The sequence below is a fragment of the Arvicanthis niloticus genome, chromosome 5, assembly GCF_011762505.2.
Source record: "Arvicanthis niloticus isolate mArvNil1 chromosome 5, mArvNil1.pat.X, whole genome shotgun sequence".
Classification (NCBI taxonomy): Eukaryota; Metazoa; Chordata; class Mammalia; order Rodentia; family Muridae; genus Arvicanthis; species Arvicanthis niloticus.
In genome coordinates, this window is record NC_047662.1 from 18,191,435 (window position 1) to 18,212,310 (window position 20,876).

At 50.4% G+C, this 20,876-nt stretch overlaps 1 protein-coding gene across 4 annotated transcripts in view; it reads left to right on the top strand.

Annotated features, from left to right (window-relative positions):
* The window catches only part of Ephb2 (EPH receptor B2), a 179,010-nt gene that overhangs the window by 151,083 nt on the left and 7,051 nt on the right, over window positions 1-20,876 (top strand). Inside the window, exons 6-12 of one of the 4 annotated variants that reach the window (XM_034502191.2) lie at window positions 11-135; window positions 7,531-7,696; window positions 9,790-9,898; window positions 10,680-10,747; window positions 18,869-18,991; window positions 19,480-19,727; window positions 20,651-20,866. In XM_034502191.2, the coding sequence (XP_034358082.1) occupies window positions 11-135; window positions 7,531-7,696; window positions 9,790-9,898; window positions 10,680-10,747; window positions 18,869-18,991; window positions 19,480-19,727; window positions 20,651-20,866 (1,055 nt within the window). The remainder of the gene's footprint in view (window positions 1-10; window positions 136-7,530; window positions 7,697-9,789; window positions 9,899-10,679; window positions 10,748-18,868; window positions 18,992-19,479; window positions 19,728-20,650; window positions 20,867-20,876) is intronic. The other 3 variants (XM_076933946.1, XM_034502192.2, XM_034502193.2) reach the window with 3 other exon arrangements.

Consider the following 20,876-nt stretch of genomic DNA (forward strand, 5'->3'; position numbering starts at 1 on the left):
TCTCTTACAGCACCATCGGCTGTGTCCATTATGCACCAGGTGAGCCGCACCGTGGACAGCATCACCCTGTCGTGGTCCCAGCCAGACCAGCCCAACGGCGTGATTCTGGACTATGAACTGCAGTATTATGAGAAGGTAACTGCAGTATTTTGAGAAGGTAGCTGTGTGCCCACTGGCTCCACCTCCCCAAACGCCCCTCTCCCAGTCTAGGCCTGGTGTCCACTTCCCCACCAGCCTCAGGGTCAGCCTGCCAGGCTCTCCAATAGCTCTACCGCCCCTGCTGTAAGATCTTGGGCAGGTGCCTTGCCCTCTCTGAGTCTCAGTGTTCTGGTCCAGGGACCAGCAGTCTGTCTGAATGATATGCCACCTTCAGACCTGTTACTATCAAGATCTCTTCAGTCTTAACCTCCAGAGGCCTGAGTTTGAGATAAACTGTTTTACAAAACAAAACTGCACTTAACATTAATAAATGATCTTCACCTATTGAAAGCACCTACACCTATGCGGGTGAACCCCTAGAAAGGCCTCTGAGAAAGATGGACTTCTGTTCAAACTAAGGTGCGGTGACTAATAGAATTGAGGGGAGACCACAGGGAGCTGATGGTGAGTGAAAGGGCGCTTTCTATAGGCTGAGGGAAGAAAGCCAGACACCCTCCAAGGCCCTCTGAGTCTGCTGTGGCCCTGTCTCCACCTAGGCACCTTGGACTGCATAGAGGGATTTCTCTCTGATCTTTTGGAACAGACCCCACCCCTCTTCAAGAGACCTGTGGCTGGAAGCCACATGTGTAAGACAAGCAGGCAGAACCCATTTGAATCCTCAGGCAGTTGAACTTTCCCTGTGGGCCTCCATCTCCACCTGGGTGGATGGCAGAGGAGACTGCCACTCCATGAGGAGGAAGAAGGGGCAGACACCAGCACCAGGCATGTCCGTAGTCCCCTGCAGAGGTGAACGTGTGGGCTTCCCTGCTCTCCTGCCCTGCCTCCTACAAGGTAGGCAAGTATTTCAGGGCAGTACCGCATGGGACCAGAGAACGTGAGCATCACGTAGCACAGGGCTCCAAGAGTGGACGTAACAGTTGGCCTCCCATACGGAGAAACACCAGAGGCCCTGTAATCTGCTCCCTTGACTTGGAACTCCTCTTCCTTCTACACATAGCGACCACAAGGACCCTGGAGAAAGGTGCCACAGGGCTTCTGTTCAAACTTAGCTGCCAGTAAATGATTGGTAGGAAGCCCTTTGTTGGAGGTGAGCAGGAAATGGATGGGGTGTCACGCTGTTGGGGCTCAGAGAAGACAGCTGGAGACTGTAGCAGCTAGGCCCACTCTCTGAGACCCCACCTAGTCCTAGCACCTCAACAACGTCTGAGTTAGCTGAGATCTGTCTGTCACCTACTAACCTGGCCTCATTCAAATACTACCAATCATGGACTTTTACTGCATATTCCCAGTGTCCTATGTTGCTGTAAGGGGCCACCTTTCTCTGGGTCCTCACCTTCTCCCCAGAGCCCTGAGCCTGAAGCCTAGAGATACCTGATAGATGGGTTGAGTGAAGGAATGGAGGAGCCTCCCACTCCCGTCACTACTGTGCCCAGCTACATCAACCAGCTGTCTCCCCCAGAGAGGCCTGCAACCCCTGACTCCTACCCCAGCCCCCAGCTTTTGACTTCTCCATCACATTCTTCCCTCCCTGGTCTCTTAGCCCTGCCTGTCAGCATCTTCAGGGTACCACGAAACACCACTACCACTACCAGTAAAGAACATCTTCCCACACACTCTGCCTCTTCTCTGGAAAGCCTGCATGCTAGCAACAGGGGCCCTGGTCTCCCTAGGGTGTGGATGATGAATGGGTGCATTGTGTGGATGAAGCAGAGAGTGAGGGATGGAGCCCATGAATGAAACAAGAACCAGAGGCAGGCTGGCTGCTTGGGCCAGTCACTTCCTGCCCCTCACCACCCAGCCAGTCCCAGTTCATACTTTAGTATTCCGGCATGAATGTCTTGCCTTTCTCCAAGAAGCCTTCCCAAACTGCCAAGACCAGGGCCAACGTTGATCCCTCTCTTGGCCCTCTGCTGATAGCCTTGAGCCACTGAGGGTGAGATGTTAGCTCTGCTGTGTCCCAGTACCTGGTATACAGTAGGTGTTCCATAAGTGCTTGTCGGATGTGTCAAGGAAGTTGCTACTGAGAGGCCTGAGTGTCTCTCTTGAAAAAAGCAGCCCCGTATCTCACTGGGTCCCGAAGGACTTTGAAGGGGCTGCCAGTCTGGGTAGCTGGACCAGGAAGCTTTTGCCTTGCAGGGGCCAGTGTCTCTGCTCCCTCCAGCAAGGACAGCTTAACATCTCATATTTTTTTTAAACAAAAGAAAGAAAAGGAAAAAAAAAAACTAATTAAGAAGCTTTGTGATTAAATGAAACTGAAAGTATTTTTCCCCAAAGATTGGATCGGAAATGAGGAATCCCTTTGTGGTCCTGACTGCGACCCATTTCCTACTGAGGCAGCCAGGCCCAGGAGCCGGCAGTGGTGTCAGCTGAGGTGGCACTGCTCTGCTTTCTTTGGGACCAGGTGGCTTCCACAGTAGCCAAGTGGCCACCTGGTCACTTCTCACAGTCCTTGATATGTGCAGGGGAGACCATGCCACCACCACAGTCATCCTTGGAATGGTATTTCCAGGCACTGAGGGTAGGAGAAACTGAGGCACAGAGGCACACATGACCTGTCAGCACTCTGTGCTGAGAGTCAGAGAAAGAATCTACCCTCTGTCTTTCTTCCTCACACTCTGAAGCTCCTGCCTCCAAGCTTTCTCCCATGGTTACTTCTGAGATGACCAGTGACTAGCTAGGACCAGGTCCCTGTTCAGTTAGCCCGTCTGCTCAAGTCTGGGTATACGTGCCATCAAAGGACAGCCACTGGGCCATGTGACTCCCACTGTCACCAGCTTATGCTGGCTGCAGAGGACTTTGCCATCTGGGAAGAACAAAGGCTCAGACGCTAACAGCTATGTAATGTACTTGCCATAGACGGGCCCACAAAGGTCTCGGGGTGGGAGGTACCTAAGCGTGACCCGCAGCCGTGGCACCGGTGAGGAGAGGCCTGTATCCTGTATCCCGGACATCTGAGCTGAGGTTTGAAAGCTGAGAGAAGTTTACAGAGGGGTGTGTGGTGAAGGCAGCCATTCAGGCAGCAGGCGCAGCAGGCTCAAAGGCCCTGGGGCAGAGCTGAGCAGCTGGATTCAGAGAACAGAGAAATGATCTCAGATCTCAATAAGAACAACACGCAGGAGAGGGAGGGAGCACACCACAGGGGAGCCGTCGGAAAGGGAGGCTGGATGGGGTGTGTCCTGCCTTCCAGGCCTGGTGAGTCTGGATTTGATTTAGAGTCTGATAGAAGGTTCTGGAATGCTGGGATCTGACTCCAGTTGTGTTAAAGATCCACGCAGAGCACTAGAAAGCAGACTCGGGGGAGGGGGGCCAGCGACACATGGGATTGAGAAACGATGGGCGCCTGCGTTGGAAGGTCAGCAGCAGAGGTGGTAAGAGATGACAGGGTAGACATGACATTTTGATGCCCAGGGCCCCTGGGACATGGTAGGATGACCCTGGGGATGGTGCTGGTTCCAGAGGCAGGGGATTTACAAGAGTAGCCAAGCAGGATGAGGATACCCTGGAGCGTGTGCCAAGAATATGTAGAAGCAGAGGCTGCAGCCTGTGATCATTCAGAACCCAAGGAGAGGGAGCCAGTAACTGATGGTGGTGTCAGGGAACCAGGATCAGCTTCTGTTCTGATGCCTCAGCTTTCCAGAGTCACCTGGGAAGGCCAGCCGGGTTACACTAGTGAGATGTATAGCTGGAAAGCCATGGCTGCCTCTTCCTGGCATCTAGGATCTGCCCTGGACCCTCAATTCATCCCTTTCTGGGGTGTTTTTGAACTTTCTAGAACAAATGCTGGTCCTTCTCCATTTTAGGATCCTAAAGAAAGGTCCTTTAGGAATGGCGGTGGCTCTCAGGTCTCCTTGACTTGGCCTTTCCTTAGATCTCCTGGGACCCGCTGCCTTCCCTGAGCTTGAACTGACAGCCATTGCCCGAGGCAGCTGAATAAACGGAAGCAGGCTCACTGCAGACCGGCCATTTTCATCCATCTAGTGTCCCTGGGGAGGTGGCCTCCTTCAGCAGCTTCCCAGAGCCCATGGGTTCGTGTTCTCCACAGCTGGGAGCAGAGACACTGGGCTATGTGGGCGCCCTGACATCTATGTCAGTTCAACAGAAATGTCCAGTCAGCAGCTGAGAGAGGCAAGCATTTCAGACGGGATGAGGACTGGGGATAACGTGAACTGTGGAGTCCAGCTGTGTTTGGCAAAACTGGGACAGGATCTGTCCAGAGAAGCTGGAGCGCCCACTCCTCCCTGCCGTCCTTCACCTATCTTGTGACGACAGCAGGGACTACTCTCTAACGGAGTTAGTGATGACAATGACCACGAGACCTGGCATTTATGAAGTCACTGTGCATAGTGACGGCATTTGTGTGCTAAAATCTCTAGCCATTTTCAATGGAATCTCCCCGATCACGTGGAGTGGCATCCGCTGCCGGTACCTTCCTTTGAAGAGGGGAAGGTCAAGGCTACAAACCAGCTTTGGTAGTGCGTGCTTATAATCCCAGCACTCTGCAGGCAGAGGCAGAGTGATCTAGAGTCCAAGGTCACATTCTCAGTTACACAGTGAGGCCAGCCTGGGCTCTGTGATTCTGGCTCGACAAAATTAAAAGGAGGGAGAGATGGGAAGGAAGGAAGCAAGCAAGCAGGCAGGCAGACTGGGATCTGACTCTGTCTTTTCCTGCTGGCCCTGGCCAGCTTCTCTGCATTTCTCCTATTACCCTGTGAAACCCAGCCAATGGTACTCCTGAAAAAAACAGCTAGAGTAATACAGTCTCCCTAACATCCCATGTGCTGCTGCCTGGTTGAATTCTAGAGCTTTGGCATTTATTCTCTGTTTTCTGGAATGGCACACTGAGCCTCAAGAAGGTGAGACACATCTGCATCCTGAGGACACACTGCAATTCAGTAGTAGAGAAACTCGGTACTTAACACAGCGTCTGGTCCTATCTCCATCCTGTGCTTAGCTCTAAGGAAACGATCTGCTTGGATTGGCTCCTCACTCCCCCAGGGCACCTGTGACATCAGGGTTTCCTCGTCTGTTGTCCTCATATATAGAAACTCAAACCCCAGGCGTCCTAAGGTGGCACCAACCCAGAGTGTGAACTCCAACCTTTGTGCTGGAGCAGATAGCATGTTGCACAGTGGCACCTACTGGTCAGTCTTGGAATTGCATCCTAGATTGGCCATGTGTATCACTAAGGAGCACCTTTGTACTGAGAACTGGTTATCTAGAGATAGTGTGTGGCCCTTGCCCTCAAGAAACCTCTATTCTCAGAGAAGATGGGTGTGTGGATTAGAACATTATAAGAGGTTTTGTACCTACAACTCCTGGCTGGGACATCCTAAATGTCCCCATCAGAGTGAGCATTTGTGAGCAGGAGGCTGCCAAATGGAGGGAAGAACACTTGAGACTTGGGGGAGCCTGGCTAAGAGCCTGGTATCCATCCAGGAAAATGAGGGTCATCTGATAAAACATAGTAGGAGGCATACGTCTCCGTGATAGAACAACTCCCCCAGCATGCCTGAGGCCCTGAGCCCCATCCACAGACATAAATAAAACATGGAACCCCAGATTCAATTTAAATGAAGAAAATTTTAATGTATGCTCCAAATACAGCATAGGCTATGGTTATGTTACAAAGTTGGGACTGGAGAGACTGTTCATTTGGCCAAGGGCTTGTCATACAAGCGTGAGTTCAATGCCCCAGTGCACACGTTAAAAAAAAAAAAAAAAAAAAAACCAACCAAATAAACAACAGCAAACTACACACAGCAATGCCTAAAGTTTAGGCCCTGGTGGAGTGGAGAAGGTGGATCTCTATGGCTTGCTAGCCAGCCGACCTAGCCTAATTGCTCAGGCCAGTGAGAGACTGTTTTCAAAAAAAGAAAAGAAAAGGGAAGGGAAAGAAAGAAGGAAAGGAAGAAAAAGACACAGTGAAGAACAACTGAGAAAAACACTTTTGTTGACCTCTGAGCTACACACCCACAAATACATATAATTTTTAATATATTTACTGGGGCCGTGGATGTAGCTCAGTGAGTAGAGTGCCTGCCTAGTGTGCCAAAGCCCCTAGCTCCACCCCCAACACCACGTAAATTGGATATAAATTGGAAATAAGTACAAGCCTGCAATCCCAGAATGTAGGAGGTAGAGGCAGGAGAACTATTTGTTCAGGGTCATCCTTGGCTACAGAGCCATCCTGGGCTGCATGAAACTCTTATGTCAATCCCTCCTCCCACACACACAAAAAGAATAAAATATAAGTTGTGTTTATCCGAGCAGTCTGCTTCATGTGCCAGGGGATTCAGTAGTTGGGGTGGCTGGGAACAGTGGTGCATAGCAGCAGAGCCTGGCAGGTGTGGATCATGAGGGCCTGGCATCCTCAGTGGAGCCAGCTTCCACAATGCTGAGCAAATTCCATGTTTGACACAGGAAAATAAAACGCAACTCCGCTGACAGTCACAACGACACAATGCAGGGGACGTGGCAGAAATTGCCTCCCTCTGCCATCTCAGGGGATGTTCTTGGAGCTCTAAGGAGAAAAAAACACCCGCAGCTGGGGAGTCCAGAAGGATCCCTGAAAGAAAGCACAGGTGCTGTGGCCCAGGAGAAGTAGCTTCCTGTCTGGCCTCCCTACAAGAGTCATGCCCAGCTCCCTGGCATGTAACGTCAACAGGAGAGGCTCCCAGGAGTGGACTGTCCTCTCCAACCTTGTACCCCAAGCTCTTCACAGCAGGCCTTTCACTTGCTGCTCCTTCTGCGGGACGATGTTCTCTCTCTGCCCCATGGTTCCTGCTTGTTCTTTAATGTTTCAGTCCAGAGCTCTCCCCACCCCACCCCCACCCCCATTATCCAGGGAGCTTTCTGACTTTGCCACAATCCCCAGTGAGGTCAGATCTCTCCCTCACCATACTTTACTTCCCCCAGCTGGTGAGCACTTTCATACCCAGCAATTTCCCTCTTAGGCAGCCCGTATGATCCAGCTATGAGACACTGAGAAGTTAAGGTCATAGTAACAGAGTGTCATGAAGCAGGCTCACATCAGCACCTGGGATGATGTTATTCTCACACTCTCAGGATGCACTTGGGGACTCTATGCACCTGAGATACATACTTAATCTGCATGTGTGATTGGGTATCTTTTTACTGGGAAGGGGTCCAGAGCTATCTTTCAGCTTCCCCTTCTTTGAGAGGTTGAATCCCCACAACTGTTCTAGCTGTTATAGTTGGAGCTCTGAGGCTGGGGCTTACGTTTCAGTTAGGGTGTTGGGGAAGCATTCTAGAGTCACTTGACACAGGTGTGACTGGGTAACGTCACCAGAGAGGACCTGCTCCAAAGAGCAGCAGAAGGTAGCTCTCTTTAACCATCTTCTCTGTTCCCAGCAGGACCTCAGTGAGTACAACGCCACAGCCATAAAAAGCCCCACCAACACAGTCACTGTGCAGGGCCTCAAAGCCGGCGCCATCTATGTCTTCCAGGTGCGGGCACGCACCGTTGCAGGCTATGGGCGTTACAGTGGCAAGATGTACTTCCAAACCATGACCGAAGGTAAGTGAAGAGCACCGAGCTCCACCCCCACCAACCAGTGAGCCAATAAATACACACATTGGGGGTGGGGGCAGTCCTAGGAAGCCTGTCCCAACCAGAAAGCAGGCCACCCCCCCTCCCTCCTTTGTGCGTGATACAAACTACACAGCGAGCCAAAATTCTCCTGTTCTAAGGCCCACAAAGGTCTCCACTCCCATACTACCCTCAGTTCAGTGAGACTGCTTCCTCTTCCGGGATACTTAGGAGGTCAGACCTAACTTGTAGATCCATACTTAGCAAATCTTTTTTCTTTCCCGGCTCTGGTTTTTTTTTTGTGTGTGTGTGTGTATCAAACAAAAAAGCATTGTATTTAACTGAGATAGTAAACACTGTATCCACTTACAACTCCAGCAAGCTGCAATGGGACTGAGATTTCAGAAGCCCCATCTAAGTTGAGCAAGAAGAAGTGTTAGGATAAATTAGTAATGTCTGCCCTGGGCAAAGGAACGGGCCTGTGTGCTGTTTGTTTTCTTAGTCTTGGATTATATGGTCTCTGACTACCTTTTCTGCTTTAATAATCTTGAAGGACAGTAGATTATAACAAGGTATGACTTCTGAAGCAAGGCAGATGGAAGTCCACTTCTGGCTTGGCCCTAACTGTCTAGCTGAAAACATGCCCCCTGACCTCTCGTCCTGTCTTTTTGTCCATAAAAGGAATGAAAATGACATTACTACCATCATCCACACCAAACATACTTACTTCTGAGCTTAGGGACCTACCTTAGAATTGGTTTGAGGACGCATATCTTTAGAATAGTGTCCTTTCCATGAGCCTGTAACCAGCCAACCAAGTTCTGGGACATTTCCCAGACCTAAGGAGAGGCCACTCACCATAGGAAGTGTCTCCCAGGGCTGATGCAGAGGTCTCTGTAACACTGGAAACAGTAACAGCGGGAGTCCTGGCTGGCTGAGTGTTCACTGTGAGCCAAGTATTGCCAGAGATTTACCCATAATTCTGGGGTACTGTTATGGCTAGACTTCAGTGTCCCTTCTTAGCCCCTGGCAATGGAGCATGGGCCTTGGGTCTCGTTTGACTAAACCTTTCAGAGGCTCTTGGGTTTAGGAATTTAGGGAAGACCCTAAACTCCTGCCCCACGGCAGTGCCTTTCCCTGTATGTACACCTGTGTTCCAACACTTGCCTTCTCTGACCTCTGACCTCTGACCTCTGACCTCTCCTCACCAGCAGCTCCTCTTGCCTTTCTATGTGCTCCTTCATCAGATAAGCGCACTGGCCAGGGACTGGGCACGGTCCCAAGTCCCCTTTATTAACTGAACAAATCTGTGCCAGGGCCCTGCAGTATGCCAGGCCATGTGCAGGTTCTAAGAACCCAAGATGACCTCACCCTTGACAAGCTCCTCTTCATAACGCGGGGGGGGGGGGGGGGGGGGGGATGATGATGTAGCTGGCCTCAGCCCAGCCAATGCCAAGTGCATCTGCACACTGCCATTCACGTCCTGGCCTCAGGGCAGGCAGATGAGCTCACATGATGGCTTTGACCTCTTCCTTCCTGGATAGCCTCAGGCCCATTCTGACCTCCATAAGCTTGGTTTCCCCGAGCATACAGAGAGCCCACTGGAGGAAGTATATTCCAGGGTTGTTGCGGGGGGTCTCTGTGAATCACACTGGAAACAGAAACAGTGGCAGTCCGAGCTGGCTGAGTGTTCAGCCAAGTATTGTCAGAGATTTACCCACAATCCTATGGGATGGAATCTGTCAGCCTCCTCATCTTGGGGATGTTACTCAGTTGGTAGACTGCTTACCTAGCATGGTCAGGATTCCTGCCCAGGAGCCTCCCCCTGACCGGCCATTCTTGCTTATTACCACATCAGCAAGGGAGTGCAGGGGTCCCTGTGCCCACTTTTTAGATGAGGCAGTGAGGGTTGAAGCCAGTCATCTTCTCACGTCTCACTTCCTGCTCATCCTGAGGAAATTGCTGGGGTTAGGAGCAGGAAGGGTGCCCAGGGTCACCTCAGAGACCATCAGGGTGGAGGATGGAGGTAGGGTCAGGCTCCCATGAACCAGGCTGAGATAACCACTGCACTGTCTCTACAGCCGAGTACCAGACCAGCATCAAGGAAAAGCTGCCCCTCATCGTCGGCTCCTCCGCTGCCGGCTTAGTCTTCCTCATCGCCGTGGTCGTCATTGCCATCGTATGTAACAGGTGGGTGGCGGCTTCTGGGCCTTGTCTTCAGCCATAGTTGGGAGCAGATGGGAACTTTCTCTCAGGCGCTGGGGGCCCGGAGGAGCTCCAGTAGTCTAGGATACCTCAGGTGTCCATCATCCATCCATCCAGTAGAAACGAGTGCTGTCCTGACAAGTGTGTGGGCAGGGTTGCACACAGAGGCACTTCAGCAGTGAGGGCCATCCCAGATCAAGAGGGCAAAGGTGATGACAGGGTGCTAAGAGCTGTGGAGAGGGTGAAGGACGATATCATTCATTCCCTGTCTCCTGTACTAGCTAAGGCTTAGATGCTGAAAAGAGGGGAAGAGCTTAGTCAGGAGGGTCAGGGCAGGCTGGGCGTGGCGAGGCGAGGCGAGACAGGAGGTGGGGCCAATCCTTGATGGCTGTGGGATGTGATGTGGAGACCCTTCCTGTAAAACCCTACCCGTACTTCCCAACCAAGAACCAGAGGAAGCTCAGACGGTGGTGCCGTGGAGGGTTGTGGAGTCAGAAGCCACAACTAGACTCTGAGGACTTTGTTTCTTCCCTTTAAAGGGACTTGGCTACAGAAAGGACAGGGACAGAATGAGCCTATGGGCTCGCGGAGGGAGAAATGGGAAGGCCAAGCGGGGTAAGGCTAGACAAAGGTCAGGACTAGACACCACCACTTCCAGCAAGGAAGTGGCCTCAAGGGGTTGCCTGCCCTCTCTCTCTATCACCTACTGTGGCTCCCACCTCCCTGGGTGCCTTCAGGTGGCTCCAGCCCTTTGCTCTTGTTCCAGAAGACGGGGGTTTGAGCGTGCCGACTCAGAGTACACGGACAAGCTACAGCACTACACCAGCGGCCACAGTACGTACACACCCTAGCCATGCTGGCACCCTGGGGCCCTTCTCTACCATATCCACAGAGACCCCCTCCAGCTGCTGCTGCTGCCACCGCTGCCTCCTCTTCTTCCTCCTCCTCCTCGTCTTCTTCAAGACTTCTGTTTTAAAATGTGTGTGTTTTTATAATTGTGTATGTGTGTGTGAGAGTGTCTATATGTTTGTGTGAGCGTATGTGCCATGGAGGGTTTGGTGGCGGGGAGGGGCATACACTTACCTATGTACACACAGAGGACTCCTTGGAACTGGAGTTGCAGGTGTTTGTGGGATGCCTGCCTTGTTACATGGGTGCTGGGATCTGAACTCCAGTCCTCATGGTGTATACAATACATGCTCTTCACCACTGAGCCATCTCTCCTGCCTCTCCCTAAGGCCAGGGGGGTCCTGGATGTGCCAAGCTGTCTCTAACTTTTTAGCTTTTGCACCTGCTATTCTGTGTGTACTTCCTATGATCCTATCATGCAACGCCATGACCCCTGAAAACCCTTCCCTGACTCTATCCATCCTGGATGAAAACCCTTCCCTGGCTCCATCTATCCTGGATGAAAACCCTTCCCTGACTCCATCCATCCTGGATGAAAACCCTTCCCTGGCTCCATCTATCCTGGATCTTAGCCCTAATCTGAGCCAGTACAACTCGTCTTACCAGGGACATCGTCCTAACTGTTGCCTGGTCTCCCTGCAGATGTAACAGGTATTCTCCAGACCTGCAGTTGCTCCCTGACACTAACAGGGCACCCAGCGGCACATAGTGGGTACCACACATATGTGTGAGCTGTGTAGCAAGATGGACCCAGAGATGAGTGGGTGGATTTAAATTTGAGGTCCAAGTGAGGGTCTTATTGAGAGCATTCATTTGAACAAAACCACAAAGGCTTTGGGAGAATGGGCTGCTCAGATTTCTCCAGGGAAAAGCATTGTGGGCCAGGGAACTAGCCAGTGTACAGGAAGAGCAAGCATGGCTGAGCCGGAGTTGGGTGGGAGGCAGGAGTAATTCTTGCTGCCCATGTAGAACTTTCGCTTCTCCTTCGAGTGAAGTGGGAAGCCCCAGGAAGTTCTGAGCTGAGGACTGACTTGTTCTGTGTTACGGTCTCAGCAAAGGCTTCTCTGGATATTGTGTGGAGAACAGAGAGAAGAAGCTCAAGCCAGGTACGGTAGTGGCTAGACCAGGTGGCAGGGGCATTGGTAAAAAGTGTGTGTGTGTGTGTGTGTGTGTGTGTGTGTGTGTGTGTGTGTGTGTGTGTGTGTGTTTGGGTAATAGCCCTGACTGTCCTGAACTTACTCTGTAGACCAGGCTGGCCTCAAACTCACAGAGATCCACCTGCCTCTGCCTCTGGAGTGTTGGGACCTAGGGTGTGTGCCATCACACCTGGTGAGATTTATTTTTAAAATCAACCCCAGGATCTGTTCAGAGATCAATATCCTTTACTCCTGAGTTTTTGCTCCCTGCCCATGGAGAGCCAAAGATGTGTGTGGCTGGCTCAGGGTCACCAACACAGACTTTCCTTTCTCAGCCGTAGCACATGCTAAGTGGGGACCAAGCTTGGGGTGTTTGGATGCAGAGCCAAAGGGCCTGACCTTTCTCATCTCTGTTCTGGCACTGGCCAGTGGCCTGGGGAAAACGCTGAGCCTCTTTGAGTCCTGACATCCTTATAGAAACCACAGAGAGTGATGGATCCTTCCAATGAATCCGTGGATCTTAGCATAGTAACAGTGTCTTTATAATGGTAGTAACATTTCATACAAGCCAAGTCTTCTTTACAACAGTCATTTGTTGCTTTCTGTTTGCCAAATGCTCTTCTAAGTCCTTCCTAAAAGTTCTCCAGGGCTGTGGAAAAGGCTCACTTGGTTAAAGAGCTTATAGTGAGACAAGAGACCTCCAGAACCTGTGTTTAAAAAGAAAAAGACCAAGCGTGGTAGCACCCACCTGTAATCCCAGCACTGAGGAGGGAGGGGCAGGTGGATCTCTGGGGCTCCCTGGCCAACCAGCCAAGGCTAATCTACATATTCCAGGCCAGGGAGGAACTCTGTCTCAAAACAAACAAACAAACAAACAAAACAAAAAAACAAACAAAACCAAAAACAACAACAACAACAAAAACAAACCCAAGGTAGATGGTTCCTGAGGAATGACACTCAAGGTTGTCCTCTGGGTTCTGTACACACTTATACATGCGCACACATGTGCACACGCATGTGTGTGCACATCCACACACACACACTCACACACAAGTCTCTCATTTAACCCTCTTAGTCCCCTAATAAGGGACATTGTAATGTTTTGTGGCAAAATAACGAAGACAGAGTTTGAGTGACAGGGCACCCAGCTATTGAACCTGGATTCAGCCCCCTGAAGTGGTTTATTTGTGACCATCAGTAGCCGCAGGGGTGGAATTCAAACCCAGGCCTGGTTCTCCTCGTGCCTCCAGAGGGGTCCATCTAGATTCAAGGTGATGCCAGGTGGCTCTCACAGCTGTAAGCCTGTCCTGAAGCTATCCTGTGGGATGTTTTCTTCTGGCCATGAGGTCACTGTGCGTCTACCTAGAAGACTGGCAGCCTGGTAGATACCAAATGGAACCCAGAGCTGCCTGGGTCTGCCCCCGCTCCTGCTGTTTATTCTCTGTGTCCGTGTCTCCTCGGATGGGTTTTGCCTCCCTATTTCAGTCTTCCATTCAGTCGGAGTATGATTGCGTTGGACCAAATGAAGCTGCTATTTTTGGAAGTCAGACACAGTCGAATGTTAGCAACTTCTAAGGTTCAGCCAAATAGTATTTTCCTGGCAGCATCGTTAGAAGGGGGACGATTGTGTCTGAAAAATACAAACGTTAGAGGACAGATTTATACCCAATAAATCTGCGCTGAGGGTGTATGCACCAAGTATTTATTATTAAGCATCTGCTGTATATCACCTTCACGTGCGTGGTGGAACAAACGCCAGAGCAAGAGCTTCTGACCTGGGATTAGACTCGGAGCTCACCACAGCCCGTGAACACCACTATTGCTCATGGAGCATGGGAGTGTGCACACTGGGAAGAATCCCTCTCCAAGGGGCAGAACTGTGCCTTTCACCAAATTCTCAAAGGTACTCGTGACCCCAAATGAGAAGATGCATAAGTGAATATCTGTGACGCTACAGAAAGCACTTATTGAGTGCCTGCTGTATACCAGTACTGAGGAATGAGCTGGAACCAGACAGAATCACCTCTTCCTTCCTGGGGGAGAAGGTAAAACACCTCCAGGCACCAGAGAGTTCTGGAAAGGGGATTCAGGGAGCTGGGGGCCTGGGAGTTTGGAGGCTGTGAACCAGGAGAGGAAAGTCACAGACACTGGGGTCCTAGATTGATGGCGGTGATGAAGCTGTTATACCTAAGGAGGGGCACAGCCCCTTCTGGAGAAATCCCAGGAGGCTTCTCAGAGGAGGCGGCATATGATGTGGTCTTAAAGGGGAAGAGGCAATGCCCTGAGGAGGTAAGAACAGCATGATCTCAGAAGCAAGAGGGGATGAGATGTCCTGGAGCCTCTAGGAGGAGATTGTTATTAACTAGTGTGATCAGTCTGTTGTTTGCTGCTATCACAAAACACCCAAGGCTGCATCCTGTGTAAAGAAAGGAGGCTAGCCAAGTCTCAGTCAACTGTTCTGCTGAAGGCCCTGCTGTAGAGGGCTCTATGGCCGGAGTGCATATGACAGGGAAAGACGGGGAGGAGGACTGGGCTTGCTCTTCTCTAGTCTCTCAGGAAAGCTAACTAGTCTCCAGGGTCCCACAAGCCTCCATCCTTTCCTCCCAACAGTTGTGCTCTAGTGACTTTTGCTAGGCTCTACCTCTTAAAGGGCCCACCGCTCCCACACACCACCATGAGAACTAAGGCTCATTCATTCACGTGAACTTGCTGGGGAAGAGACCTCGTCCAAACTAGAGCAGCCAGTGGATGGGAGCAGAGAGCTGGGTGAGACCAGTTGTGAGTAGCTTGCCTTTGTCCCCCAGCCCTTCTGACCAGTGCTCCCAGCTAAGGCTGGGGATGAACTCTGGCTGCTGCCTACAGAAGTGCAGACTTTTGGTGAGATTCTCCTTTGCTCTTGGAGTGACCTCATTCCTACTCTGCCAGCTGGATCATGTCAGAAAGGATCTCCCCAAAGATACTGAAATTCAAGAGGCTGAAAGCCAGGTACCATGACCCATGCAGTGAGTTTGAACAAAATGGCTTCTCCTGTCTCCTGACTTGGAAGGAAGATATGGCTCATCCACCAGGTCAGAGAAACCTGTGCTGGGTCAGCAGGAGTGAGAATCGTGACTAAGAGAACCATCCATGAGTCTGGAGGGCACACTTTCATGTACCCGTGTGTGAAGGAGAGTAGCCGTTAAGAGTGGTGGCTGCTCTTACCAACCACTCAGGTTCTGTGATGCGCACATAGCAGCTCAAACTGTAACTCCTGTTCCAGGGAATCGAACGCCCTCTTCTGGCTTTCACTGATACTGCATGCAAGTGATGCACAAACTTACATGCAGACAAAAAAACAACAACAACAAAACAAAAAATCTCATACCTGTAAAACAATTTAATGTTTTAGAAAAGAGGAGCCATCCTTGAGGTCTGGGGATCTGTAGCTCTGTTGTAGAACATTTACCTATCGTGTACAAAGCCCTGGGTTCAATCCCCAGCCCCATAAATATAAGAGAATCAGCTTTGAGATTGGAGAGACAAAAGTCAGCTTGTTTATCTGTGTCTGTATGTCTATGTGTTTTTTTTTCTTTTTTTAAGATTTATTTTTGGGTGTGTGCATGCATGTGTGTGCGCATGCATGCATGCGTGCCCGTGTTAGGGTATGTGCACATGAGTGCAGGTGCCCATGGAGGCCAGAAGGGGGCATCAGATTCCCTGACGCGGGAGTTATAGTTAAGAGCAGTTTAGAGCACTTGCCGCTATTCCAAACAATCAAGGGGTTTGGTTCCCAGCGCCCACATCAGGTGGCTTGACCATCTGTCAGCCCAGCTCCAGGGAATGTGATGCTCTCTTCTGGACTCCAGGAGAACCTGTAGTCGTGTGCACATACCATATGCAGATACACATGATTAAAAATAAATCTCTTTTGAAGAGAGAGAATACTGTGCTCAAACCTGAAGGGCTTCGGGGCTCCAAGATCTGTGGTCTTGGCCTGAGTAACTGGCTTTATAGAGCTCCAGTTCTGTCTCCCAGCTCCTGAGAGGATGAGGGAGAGATTAAAAAAAAATACATGCCAAGAGTCTGGCACAGTGTCAGGCTCAGATAAAGGCTCGGCGAGTAACAGCTGCAGTTGCTATAATTCATCTTTGTCATACAGATCCTCAGCTCCCCAGACGTGGAGCATCTATTGTGTGCAGGGCTCTGAGACGCTTGCCTGCTAGAGAATCGGTGAGAGGAGAGCCTGTGCCCGGCTCCCTCCCAAGCTAGCTGGCTCATGAGCTTCTGGGGGAATTTCCTGTCTCTTCCTCCTGTCGCCTCATAGGAGCACTGGGTTATAGGTGCTCACGTTGCTGGACCCAACCTAAGTTCTGGGGATTAAACTCAGAACCTCACACTTGCAAGGCAGTTGCTATACCTACTGAGCGTCTCCTCCGCCCAGGTATAGTGTTCCAAGACATCTATACTGGGGATAGATTTTTCAAGATACTATGTATCATATTTATTGCCGTAATTTTAGACTTTGTAAGGAACTTGCATTCCTTTTTTTAAAATAATGTGACCCAGTTCTATTTTTAGTTTTTATTTATTATTATTGTTGTGTGCATACGGATGGCTGTGTTTGAGTGTTGGCGTGCACGTGCATGCATGTGGAACTCAGAGGGCAAGCTTTGGGAGTCGGCGCTCTCCTTCCACCTCACTGAAGCAGGACCTCTCATATTCTTTCCGTCATGCTTTGTACTTCAAGCTAGTGACCCACAGACTTCCAGACTCTTTCCCTTTCTCTGCCTCCCATCTCTCTGTAGGGAGAATGCTGGGATTACAGGCGTACACCACTACATCTGGCCTTTTATATTTATTTTTTTTTTAAACTTCCAAGTTCAGACTCTGTGTGTTAGGCTCGGCGCAGCAAGCACTTTTACCCGCTGAGTCATCTCACCAACTTATGAATTGCTATTTTAATTTAAAGGAGCCAATAATAGTGGTGGGTAGCACCTTTATTTCCAGCACTCGGGAGGCAGAGGCAGGCAGATCTCTGGATTCAAGGCCACCCTGGTCTACAGAATGAGTGCCAGGACTGCAGGGGTACACAGAGAAACGTCTTGGGGAAAAAAAGCCAATACTACTTCAACTACTAACAACAACAACAACAACAATAATAATGTCTTATTATTGAGGGTTTTCAAGCCTCTTTAAACCTATCCAGGGGATGCCAAAAGGCTCACAGACTTAGATTTACAATCCCTGACTGAAAGGGTTAACTTAGCACATGTACACACATACACACATGCGCGCACGCACGCACAGCAAAACACAGCTAGTGCGCATTAGAGCCAGGAATGGCCATATGCTGTTTAGTTTCTGTGGGTCTCTTCTGGTACTCCACTCTGCATCCCTGCACATCAATCACACACAATCTGCACATCAATCAGTGAGCATGGATGTCCAATAAAGCTTTGTCTGTTGCACAAGCAGAAGGTCCTGGACTGTGGGCTCCAGCTCCCAGATTCCTGAGGTGTCTGAAGGAGAAGCTGAGAGTAGTCATCAAATGGTTCTGGGGTCACACAGCTGAGCTGGGTTCTCAGCCTCGGAGGCCTCAGGGACCCCAACTGCTCGGTCCTAGAACTGCTGCCCCCAGTACCACAGCTTCCAGAGCTGACTGAAAGTGGGGAACTGGAGAGCATAGAGGAAACCCTGGGTGTTGTAACGCCAAGTCGGAAGGGGAAGGCAGACTGGTGGTCTTTGCTGCCTTCATAGCGGTTCGCTGGCTCATCATGGGTCAGAACGGGGACTTTGATAACCAGTCTTCTTCTCTTCCTGCATCCACACACAGACATTGACAGCAGCTCAGGAATGAAATAAGTGTGTCCTGGGTCTGGCTTCAGGCTGGTCCAGAAAGTTCTGAGGCTCGGCCTGTGAGGGATCTATCCAGGAGTATAGGGTACTCAGAGGTGGTGGGCAAGGCACCCCTCCAGTCTCATGGACCTAGCTGCAGGGGCCCAGGGACTCTGGGCTGGCAGAAGAGGCTTGGGCTGGAGACACAGAGAAGAGATGGGTCAGTTCTACAGGACTCTGAGAAGACTATAATCTAAGGCCAGCTCTTTCTATGTTTGAATTCTAGTTCTTGTTTTTAAGTCTCTCTCTCTCTCTCTCTCATTTTAAAATCTCTATCTATGTATATGTGCGGGCATGTGTACCTCTGTAAGTGTGTGTTACACTTGTTAATACGAGTGTGCACCTATTCATGTAGATACATGAATGCTTGTGATTGGTGTCAGGTTTCTTACCTTTACTTGGGGGAACAAGGTCTCACTGAACTCGAAGTTCATCAATTAGGCTAAGCTAGCTGGCCATTGAGTTTGAGGGATCACCCACCTCTACCCACTTCTCCCAAACCCCAATGTTGGGATTATACGATCATACTGCAGTGAGGCACCTGGCTTTACTGTGGATACCAGAGATCTGAACTCAGGTCCTCGTGCTTGAATGGGAGGCTCTTCACTGACTAAGCCATCTTCCAAACCTTCTTTTTCTGTAAGACTTCCTTTTTCTGGTCGTTACACCTGGACTCTGTAGCACAAGGCAGCAAAACCTATCCAGCCTATACCCATACCAAGAACAGACATCACTAATCAATCACAAGTCTTTTTAGCTGCTCTAGAAAGCTACTAGTAATCTCTGAGAGTAGCAACAATAGCTGGAACCTATTTGTCACTCTTCTGATTTCTGTTCCTCTTGCCTTTTTATTTGCTGCCTGTCAACTCTGTGAGGCCTTGATGGGTCAGGTGACCTAAAGGGGTTTCCCAGTTCCTATGGGGGCCATATAAGAGAACTCTTCCCCATGGGGTGTGGAAGGGGACTGGCTGCCCTTTTTCCATTTGTATACCTCTTGAGCCTGTCTGTGTGACCCAGCCTGGTCTTGTCCCCCCAGTGACCCCAGGCATGAAGATCTATATAGACCCTTTTACCTATGAAGATCCTAATGAGGCAGTGCGGGAGTTTGCCAAGGAAATTGATATCTCCTGTGTCAAGATTGAGCAGGTGATCGGTGCAGGTAGGTGGCAAATGTCTCAAGGTACCATGGCTTTGGTCATGGGTGGGGTGACCACAGTGCAACCCTGAAGTTGAGAGTAAGTTGAAAATCAAGGGCCACAAAAAAAACCTCCTAATGGCTCAAAATTCCCAAAAGGGCCCTATTAAAACCATCACATGCACAGAAGGGGAAACTGAGGCTGGAGTAACAGCAAGTTGGAGATTGAACTGGATCTGGAGCCTAGCTCTGTTGTTTCCACTGTCCAACCTAGCCCCATTCCCATCTCCCCAGATCTCCCATGTCCTCAGCCCCAGATATCTCAGGGCAGCCATGAAGGACCCCACTCTCCCAAAAATGGCTGGTCCTGCTCTGGGCTCCACATCCACAAAGGAATCCTGTGTTTGATAGAATGAGGTCATAAAGCACCCACGATGGGAATGACAGGACAAGGAGGTAACACTTTCCATCTGACACATGACATGATGTCTGTCTCAATGTGTCTACCCCAGGGGAATTTGGTGAGGTCTGCAGTGGCCACTTGAAGCTGCCAGGCAAGAGAGAGATCTTTGTAGCCATCAAGACCCTCAAGTCAGGATACACAGAGAAACAGCGCCGGGACTTCCTGAGTGAGGCATCCATCATGGGCCAGTTCGACCACCCCAATGTCATCCACCTGGAAGGGGTTGTCACCAAGAGCACACCTGTCATGATCATCACTGAATTCATGGAGAATGGTTCCCTGGATTCCTTCCTCCGGGTAGGGAGAGCCTCAGGGGTGTGAGCAGGGCAGGAGAAGGGCTGCTGGGCATAACTCCATTGGATCTTGAGAAAACTCTAGGTCAAGAATGCCTTACTGGCCACCACCTTCCATTGTGTTACCTTGACAGGCATTGTTAATCAATCCCAGAGCTCCCACTCAGCTCAGAAGCAATCTCAGAGTTCTTCTCAATGTGGTTCCCTGAAAAACCCAAGCATTCCCTTGGGGTTATGCCACCCGAGGTACATGCCCATCATTGCTCAAAAGCATTTTCATTACACACATCAGAACATAGATCAGAGAGAGGAAGCATTTGCCTAGGATCAGAGGGCCAAAGGGGGGAGCCCAGACCACAGCCACGGGTGTTGACACCACATCTGAGGTTTTCACCAGACTCTGTAGCTCTCCAAAGTTACACACAGGAGAAAAATCAAAGCATAAGACCAACAGATGAATCCCCTCAGCACAGAACAGTCTGCCATCAAGACAGAGATCACTGACCTGGGTGTCTGTAGTGTGCCACTGGGCCAGCTGTCTTTCAACAAATATTTACAAAGTTGGTGCCATCACCTTCCATGTGTTTCCTGTTTGAGTCAGAGCAGCCCTAAGAGACACATGTAACTCTCCCCCATAGAACACACAGGAGAGAGCAATCGAGCTCAGAGAGATCGAGTTGGGTTATATATCCAAGCCTGCCCCTCCAAGAAGATCAGAGTCAGGGTCAATCTATGTATGCTTTACTCCAGAGCTGGTATTCTCTCTACCATCCTCAAGCTGGTCTCTCCTGAGCTGCTCTGAGGTTCCCGGGTGTCGGAGTCTTTCACACGGGTGTGTGCAAAGGTGGCAGAGACCTGCCATTGTGAGAAGGTTCAGGGCTCTGACACTCACTTTCCGGTTGACTCTATTTTCTACCTTCCCCAAAGCAAAACGATGGGCAATTCACAGTGATCCAATTGGTGGGCATGCTGCGAGGCATCGCAGCTGGCATGAAGTACCTGGCGGACATGAACTATGTGCACCGAGACCTTGCTGCACGCAACATCCTCGTCAACAGCAACCTGGTGTGCAAGGTGTCTGACTTTGGGCTCTCACGCTTCCTGGAGGATGACACGTCGGATCCCACCTATACCAGCGCTCTGGTAAGGGGAT